This window comes from Python bivittatus, unplaced genomic scaffold (assembly GCF_059951505.1).
Source record: "Python bivittatus isolate LINGU-HERP-01145 unplaced genomic scaffold, Pbiv_v1 ctg000070_np1212, whole genome shotgun sequence".
Lineage (NCBI taxonomy): Eukaryota > Metazoa > Chordata > Lepidosauria > Squamata > Pythonidae > Python > Python bivittatus.
This window is the reverse complement of record NW_028277034.1, coordinates 7,772,623-7,781,999: the sequence shown is the minus strand read 5'-3', so window position 1 is coordinate 7,781,999 and position 9,377 is coordinate 7,772,623. Positions and strand designations below refer to the sequence as shown.

The window sequence follows — 9,377 nt, the reverse complement described above, 5'->3', positions numbered from 1 at the left end:
TTCTGTAAGAAAAGGACTCTTAATTGTTCTGTATCCCAATTAATGAAAAACTCTATGATCCAGGAATATTTTCATTAACATTAGTGGGAGGGAAGTGGTGTCTCTGTTCCCAGCAATCTTCTTTACTACTTTCCCACTGAATTCAGTGCTCTGAATCAGTTTGGAGTGTTGTGAATGCATGCATATGTAAAGGTGCTTCACAAAGAAGCCAATTTATGGAACCTCTCTTGGTTCAAACTGCCTTTAATTAATGAAATGACAGCATATTTTTTTACAACAATCTCTGCTGCTCTGCTGCCTGTATTTTCCTGTAAAACTTGGTGTACTCCATGTTATCTTTGAATTCATGTCTCTATTAGGATAACTGTTTAACTTTTATTACATAGAAAATATTCCCTGCCCCAGCTGAAAATGCTGTAATCACAAGATAACAGATTCCACTTTCAAGAAGTGTGAGTAGTTATTATTTCCTCAAAAGAATGAAAGCACTCATATGGCAGAATGATTAAAACTCTCCTGTTGCAGAAGTATCAAAAACCTACAGGCTTACATACACAACTTGGCTGAGGTGAGATCTGAATAAGGAACAGCACAGCTCATGATCCTAGCTGCATAAAAGTGGATATTTTATCTTGAGATTATATTAATGTGAAGTATGGAACACTTTCAGTATAAAAAATTACACAAGGGAATTAGCCTGGAGCTCTGTGTGTCACATGCACCATTCTCTTACACATTCTTTATCTTACATATTCACGTACTGCTTAGCACAGAGATAGGGAACCATAGTCCTGAGCACAGCTTCCAATAGCTCTAGCCAATATGATGGATGCTGGCAGTTATACATTATCAACATCTATAATACATCCAAAAGTTGGGTTTCTCAGTGCCTAAGTCTATACTTCCATTTTACAGGATTTCCAAATCAGAACAGACTTTTGCTAATATGAATACAATTTACTGTACAGTGGTACCTCGGGTCACGAACACTTCTGTTCACGAACAATTCAGGTCACCAACAGCACCGTTCGCAAAATTTTGCTTCCGTTCGCGAACTCCGCATCGGGTGACGAACACGACCCGTGGCCATTTTCCCTGCTGTGACACGTGGTCGTGGCTTCCTGTAGGGAGGGGGGCTCTCCCTCCAAACAATAACTGCCTCCCTACCCCCCTTCCTGTCCTCCACGTCAGAAGTCACCTCAAGCAAGATTAGTGTTCTCTCTCTTCATACTGTACTGTACTGTACTGTTTCATATTTTTGTGGTTTAAAAAAAAATACATATGGTTCAGAACGGATTAACCGTATTTACATTGAACCTTATGGGAAAATTTGGTTCAGGTCGCAACCAAAATTGGTTGGCGACCAAATTCGTAGGGATCAGAACGGATTAACTGTATTTACATTGAACCTTATGGGAAAATTTGATTCGGGTCGCGACCAGAGTCCCGGAACGAATTAAGTTCGTGACCCGAGGTACCACTGTAATTATAATGTCACTCAGTGACTTATTCTGCTTTGATCGTGGTTGTTGATATTCACACGTTGCTTAGAGCTTAGTAGCAATTTTTAGTCTTTTAAAATGATATAAAATATTCAATTACTCATGACTAATTAATGATATATTGGGAAAGTATAATCTCCATGACATTTCTAAATTATTTGTTCATTCATTCATTCATTCGCATTTAATTCTATTCCTTTTTCCTGCTTTATTTTCCTGTTTGTTTATATATCTCCTTTAAAATATTTAATAAATTAAATACAAAACATCTTAAGGTCCCCAGGTTCCCCACCTTGATTCAGTAAAGCTGATATTTACATGGAGGCATTAGTTCCTAGTTAACATGGAATGGGGTTAGGAAGGGGAATGGAACTTGTACTGCTGTAGGTGTGTGTTTATGTGCAATCAGCCTTGTATGGATTCAAAATATTTGATAGAACTGTTTAGCATGATTGGTGTAATCCAGCGTCTCTCGACCTTGGGAACTTTAAGATGTGTGGACTTCAACTCCCAGAACTCCTCAGCCAGCATGAACTCCAGACATCTTAAGTTCCCAAGGTTGAGAAACGCTGGTGTAATCAAATAAGAATAGGTCCCTATGGTGGCTGTGGCTGAGGGACTGTCTCTGAGATTCACAATATACACTAGCTAAATCATCTAAGATGTAGTTGACAGCACTGTCGTGAACTTTAGTAAGAGTAACAGCTGTCTAAGTAAGTTGGGTGGTTTAAATTTTCTCCCAATCCAAGCCCATGTTTCAACAAACAGCTGAGTTGCTAGGCCAAGGAGGGATTGTGCAGTACTGTCTCTTGCCAATTTTTATTCAAAGGCAGTGAAGAAACTTGTGTGGCAGCTGAATTACAAAATAGGAGAGGGTGGGAATGAGACCATGAGAATCTGTAGTCCCAGCAATGCTTCAGAGGTGTAAAGATATTACATTCATACCCTCATTAGTATGGCACTGTTTAATGAGCTGTTGGGGTAGAGCATCTCCTTTTGCTCTCATCTCTTTATTGAACAGAGGGAGGGCGGTCTAACCTCACCCTTAAAAAAAGACACCCACTCCATCATTCAAATAAAAATATACACATATATGTATGTATGCATGTGTGCATTAATGTTTAGCTGATCCTTTGCTGAATTGGCTTTCCATATTACAAAGACCTTGTTCTATTAGCCTTAAGGGCTTTTGAATGAACTGAATTTTAAACACTGAACATCATTTATATCAGCCAAAATTATAGATACCACATCTAGAGCACAGTACTATCTAAATACTGTTAAGATCTTGGAACATTACAGAGCAGTTTAAAATGAGACATCAAAATGACAAAAGCAGCATTACACTGCAGTGTCCGTCCCTTTTGTATGTATGACTGTGATGCACCTACAAAAGAGGTAGGGCTTGTACAAGTGAAACTCGAAAAATTAGAATATCGTGCAAATGTTCATTTATGTCACTAAGCCAACTCAAAAGGTGAAACCGATATATGAGATAGATGCATTACATGCAAAGCGAGATATGTCAAGCCTTACTTTGGTATAATTGTGATGATTATGGCATACAGCTTATGAAAACCCCAAATTCACAATCTCAGAAAATTAGAATAGTGTGAAAAGGTTCAATATTCTAGGCTCAAAGTGTCCCACTCTAATCAGCTAATGAATCCATAACACCTGCAAAGGGTTCCTGAGCCTTTAAATGGTCTCTCAGGCTGGTTCAGTAGGAATCACAAGCATGGGAAAGACTGCTGACCTGACAGTTGTGCAGAAAACCATCATTGACACCCTCCATAAGGAGGGAAAGCCCCAAAAGGTACTTGCAAAAGAAGTTGGATGTTCCCAAAGTGCTGTATCAAAGCACATCAATAGAAGGTTATGTGGAAGGGAAAAGTGTGGTAGAAAAAGGTGCACAAGCAGCAGGGATGACCGCAGCCTGGAGAGGATTGTCAGGAAAAGGCCATTCAAAAGTGTTGGGGACTTTCACAAGGAGTGGACTGAGGCTGGAGTTAGTGCATCAAGAGCCACCACACACAGACGGATCCTGGATATGGGCTTCAAATGTCGTATTCCTCTTGTCAAGCCGCTCCTGAACAACAAAGAACGTCAGAAGCGTCTTACCTGGGCTACAGAAAAAGAGAACTGGTCTGTTGCCGGGTGGTCCAAAGTCCTCTTTTCTGATGAGAGCAACTTATGCATCTCATTTGGGAAGCAAGGACCCAGAGTCTGGAGGAAGAATGGAGAGGCACACAATACACAATGCTTGAAGTCCAGTGTGAGGTTTCCACAGTCCGTGTTGATTTGGGGAGCCATGTCATCTGCTGGTGTTGGTCCACTGTGCTTCATTAAGTCCAGGGTCAATGCAGCTGTCTACCAGGAGATTTTGGAGCACTTCATGCTTCCTTCCGCAGACGAGCTTTATGGGGATGCTGACTTCATTTTCCAGCAGGACTTGGCACCTGCCCACACTGCCAAAAGTACCAAAACCTGGTTCAATGACCACAGGATTACTGTGCTTGATTGGCCAGCAAACTTCCCTGACCTGAACCCCATAGAGAATCTATGGGGCATTGCCAAGAGAAAGATGAGGGACGTGAGACCGAACAATGCAGCGGAGCTGAAGGCCGCTATTGAAGCATCCTGGTCGTCCATAACACTTCAGCAGTGTCACAGGCTGATAGCATCCATGCCACTCCGCATTGCGGCAGTCATTGCTGCAAAAGGGGCCCAAACCAAGTACTGAGTACATATGCATGCTTATACTTTGCAGAGGTCCGATATTGTTCTATTTCCAATCCTTGTGTTATTGATGTCATGTAATATTCTAATTTTCTGAGATTGTGAATTTGGGGTTTTCATAAGCTGTACGCCATAATCATCACAATTATACCAAAGTAAGGCTTGACATATCTCGCTTTGCATGTAATGTGTCTAATTCATATATTGGTTTCACCTTTTGAGTTGCATACTGACATAAATGAACATTTGCACGATATTCTAATTTTTCGAGTTTCACCTGTATAGTGTCAGTACAACACTGCGTTTGTCATATGGACCCTGCCCCCAATCCCTCTACAGATACCTTTGGGCATAACTCTTCACATTTTCTACAGGCAACAAGCTTGTTCTGCCCACTTTAGAACTGCTAGCTTGAGAAAACAGCTCTTTCACTAAAGAGTTGATTCCCTTCTGTTGTAGTAATAAGCTATAACTCACTTAAATATTTTTCCCCACAGAACTGCTTTTTTCCAAGTCCAAGTTTGCCAGTTTCTAAAAACCTATTAAGAAGAGCCTTCTCCAATCCTAAGCCCTTGTGATATATTTAGATAAAAACTCTTTCCATTCCCCCTGTCATAGTGGTTACTGACTAGGAATACCAAGAGTTGTAACCCAATAGATCTATAGTCCAGTGCCAGGACAGAGAAAGCTGGTTAAGATTAGGAAATTCTATTTTGCTAATATGTCAGTTATTTCTGCAAGATAAAGCTGACTGGGAAACTATGGTTTACTCAATGTGCCTTCCTCTTGCTTCCTGTACCAACTGGGACACGTAATAGTCATAAAGGTCCGCACAAAAAGAATAGGAAACAAATAAGAATAATCAGACAATAATTCCTATTTTTTAGGAATGAGTGTACAGTGAGCTTTTTAAATTGCAGTATAAAAAGATTTACTCAAATTAAATGCAGAAATATTTATTTTGGCTTCCTTGTGGTTTTTTTGGGGGGGGGTTGAAAATTTTTTTTATAAAATATAGAAATAGCCAACACTAAGCAAACTTTTGAACTCCAATATAACAAGTGACTTAATACTTTAGGAGTATGGGTTTGGATAGTGGTGTGCAATAAGGGTACCCATGTATGAAATTATGCAACTGGGTAGTGCATTACAATCACACTCTTTAGTGCAAACTTCATTGTGCTTGTTTATATATACTTAACACGAATTAACGACTGTTCTGTGGGAAAACTCAAGCACAGGTTACTACAAGGCATTTCAATTCCATCCATCCCTCAGAAAAATATACAGATGCAGGTACAAGGTAGGTAGGTTCAAACATCCTTCTCCATTCCAATAAAATGACATCCTATATATACCACAGCCTATTCCCTGTCTCTTAGAGAAGCATTTTTGTTTTTGGATCCTATCAAATTCTTCAATATTCTATGCTCAGTGAGTAAGAAGCAGAAGCTAACTTTGTACAAAGACCCAGTAAATTAAGTGATCAAGATTAAGCTGCACTGCTGAGGCAATCTAGCGGTTGGCAATATATGAGCATGACTTAGTCCCAGTACTGAAATTCCATCGACATCCATGCCTATTTTATAACATGATGCCACTATGGCCCAACTGTCCTTGAAGCTCGTGAAGCCGACATCTTGGGTTACATGGGAAGTTTCATCTGGAGTCCCCCCAAATTCTAAAGCTAAGGTATCTGATCATTTATTTTGTGGTTCATTGCATTAATACCACAACATTAAATAAAGCTTCCAAATAGTCTGTAAATAACCTTGGCAGCCAAGATTCTGCCCAAATTCTAGATCCAAGACAGAGTCCAGCCTCCTATCAGCGTTCCTCTGCTATGATGCAGTAAAAATCTCCATATACCAAATATTTTGGAAAATGATCACCAGCTGTACAATGTACTAAAAACAACGAATGTGCTAGCAACACACATATCCCTTTACATGCCTTGAGAGTCACATTTTTGGCTGAAGTCTTAAATAACTTACAAATCACATAGATAACATTTACAGTTTTAAGGCGCATTGAGGAAGTTGTATGTCACTGTAAAAAATGGTCTGCGACACAAGTGGACAGTAAGGCAGAGTTCAGTTTTTCTTCAATTTTCCTATGTTGAGTACCCCTTTGTGTACAAGTTAATGATTGCACTGTTTTCTTCCACATATTTGTTGTAGTCTGTTCATAGATATGACGGTTAATAGCAAATGCCATTCTCTCTAACAGCTTTCCTCAATTACATCTGGACATTGGCATAGAGTTCTTCTATTTGAGAGCTGAAGTATTTCCGTAGCTCAGGTCTCTTTGCCTTTAAGGTTGGTGTTAGCAGGCCATTCTCAATAGAGAACATTTCAGAGTGAAGGGCAATGCCTTTGATCTGGAAGATTTAAGTTTAAATCAGACTTTGCACATTTTCCATTTAAGAATAATGCTACGTGTACAGTACATTTACACTGTGAAAGAACAGAAATAGTACCTGAACCAGTTTATTCTAAGCAGTAAGTGATATTCCATATTAATAAGGGTTTAATAGAGGGGTTAAATTAAATATACTGTTTAGTGAAACTAATCACCCATTGTTACAAGAAAAAAACATATTTCTCTCTTTCCTTTTAAAGTAAAATTCTAACCAAAAAGTCAGGCAGTCTTAATGTGAGGGTAAGCTAAATTTTTCTCTAAAAAATATAGATTTTGCTAATTTATTTGTAATTAGCCAGTTAACATTTGTAACTCTAGAGCCCAAAATGACCTTGATGTTGCAGTTTAATTGGAAGTTATAGTACATTCAGATTAACAGTAGGCAAACATTTGAGATTCTCACCTGTTCAAATGACTTCAAGCCAAACTCCTTTCCTATCTTCAACATATCTTCCAGAATGTATTTTTTGATATCCTATTGAGATTCAGAGTATAGTGTTACAGAACAATATAAGAACATTTTATTGAATTATTTATGGACCAGCAAGGCTCACTGCACTTATTTAACTTAACAGGGCTTCTTAGAAGCTGCCTTTGCAAAAAAAGTCAGAACAGATGATAGGCAATGAATTATTCTTCTGTAATACTGCCAGTCAACATCTCCTAGTCCCCACCCACCAAGTCAGGTGTGTCTAGACCCTGAAAGCAAGGCCAGAAGGCACGAGAATGACCCAGTCCTAGCCTGTGGGTAACTCAACACCGTTAGGAATAATTCTTTCCCCAGTATTTTAGGAACACTGTGTGTTGATAAGGAAGACTGCATGCTGGGTTTTTTTGCCCTGACTACGCAAATGCCCACCAGCTTTGCAATTATAACGATACCAACTCAAAGCATGTGTTTACCCATTATTTAAGTTGTTTTAGGTTTTATCTGCTCGATGTGATTGACCCTTTCTCTGTTTTATGGGTTTACTGTTTTGCACTTTCACATATTACTAGGATTTAGTTCTATTTTCTTTCCTCTTCCCTTTTAGTCCAAATACAATTTCTTTTGGGTAGTGTTGAGCTTCAGGTTTAGTGACTCTGATCTTGACACAGATTTCCTGACGTTTCGCCGGCAACTGTGGCTGGCATTTTCAGAGGCAAGATGGTCTGCCAATTTTTTTTGCTTACTATTCTTTTTCTGTGCTTTGCATAATACTGATTACTAAAACAGAGTCACATGCTGAATGGGAAGGTATTATGTAATATTGTACTGTTTTATATACTCTGGAATCTACATAGATAAGGAACAGTTTTAAAAACAAGCAAGCTTATCATGCTACTAGGGTTTGTCATCAGAAATCAAATCACCTACTTTGTTTTTGCACAGTTCTTCATAAGAGCCTCCCAGACCTCTTTTCTTAGCCCAGATGGACAATGTGTCTGGATCTGGTACCACAATTCCTATTAGGAAAGCCTAAAGCCAAATAAGAACAAACACTTAAACTGCATTACTGGGTCAGCCACTTCACAAGGGTTTTACTGGCAAAAGGTGAAGCCGATTAACACATTTTGCCACAACACAGAAGACAATAGTCCTCTATTGCAGCACCCAAGCTATGGAAGACCTGCCCTTGGAGATCAGATCAATCCCTTTCTTTGGTCTGTCTTCACAGCAGACCAACATTCATGAAAAATGTTTTTATTCACTTAGGAGATTCCTAAAAACAAATACCTACCTGCAAACTTTCACCATGGACAAACACCTGGGCAACAGGTTCACTCCTTATATATACATTCTCTATTTTTTCTGGTGCTATATACTCTCCTTGTGCAAGTTTGAATATGTGTTTTTTCCTGTCAATTATCTTCAGGGTACCATTCTAGAAAACAAGCAGAAAAAGAAACTTACTTCAATTCATTAAAAGACTCATACTTTACATTATCCCAAAATCAATAACTAGAACCCAGTGCATGATCAATTCTGAAGAGCATTCATTTAAAAGCCAAGTTTACCACTAAGGAATAGTTTGGATAGCACAGGTAGAGTATCTTCATAAATTATTCTGACAGCCCATGGTAGCCGTACTTTGAGGCAAAGATGGGAAAGCATAAAAGCCGCAATAGAATCTTAAATGATCTTGTGGTAGAAAAAGAAAGATTTAATTGTTTTAAAAGTAATTGTGTAGCATTTACCAAGGAATTTTTTAAATAAATGTTTATAATAAATATCTACTAAGGCGCCTTCCACCCCACCAATTTGTGCTGATCTGGGATTGGCAATGCACTGCTGTGGTTTCACTACACAGGAACTTTCAACAGTTTTTCTACAACTGAACAGATTCACTTCCAACTCAGCTACAGCACAGAAAAATACACAGTGAAAGTAGGCTCTCTGGTTATAGCCAGTTCTATATGGCAGTTCTATACGGCAGCCTTTTTCCACATCCTGCTGGAACTGTAGTCAATACCTACATCACAGTTCTTGATTGTCTACAAAGGCCCTAGCAAATAGTAAGTAATGGGACAACAACATGAAAGATTGGATAGTCGACATGCTGAATTTTTATTGTGAGCCTAGCTGTTTCAATGAAGCACATGGTACTAAGAAGGGATTGGGCAATGATATTCAGAATTGCTAGAAATCTGTGATATCTAAGCTGCAAGCCATCTCACTGTTTATACTATAGAAAGAGTTGACAAGGCAGTTGGTAGTACCATGTTTATAAGACA

The 9,377-nt window shown here is 38.9% G+C and overlaps 1 protein-coding gene across 4 annotated transcripts in view; it reads right to left on the bottom strand.

Moving 5' to 3' along the window:
• Positions 1–5,181: 5,181 nt before the first annotated feature.
• The window catches only part of ACSL1 (acyl-CoA synthetase long chain family member 1), a 41,642-nt gene continuing 37,446 nt past the window's right edge, over positions 5,182–9,377 (bottom strand). For all 4 annotated transcript variants that reach the window (XM_007422696.3, XM_007422698.4, XM_088131724.1 and 1 more), the window contains exons 18-21: positions 8,384–8,527; positions 8,020–8,121; positions 7,066–7,137; positions 5,182–6,621 (exon numbers count right to left, since the gene is read on the bottom strand). In XM_007422696.3, the coding sequence (XP_007422758.1) occupies positions 6,481–6,621; positions 7,066–7,137; positions 8,020–8,121; positions 8,384–8,527 (459 nt within the window). In that variant the 3' untranslated portion in view covers positions 5,182–6,480. The remainder of the gene's footprint in view (positions 6,622–7,065; positions 7,138–8,019; positions 8,122–8,383; positions 8,528–9,377) is intronic.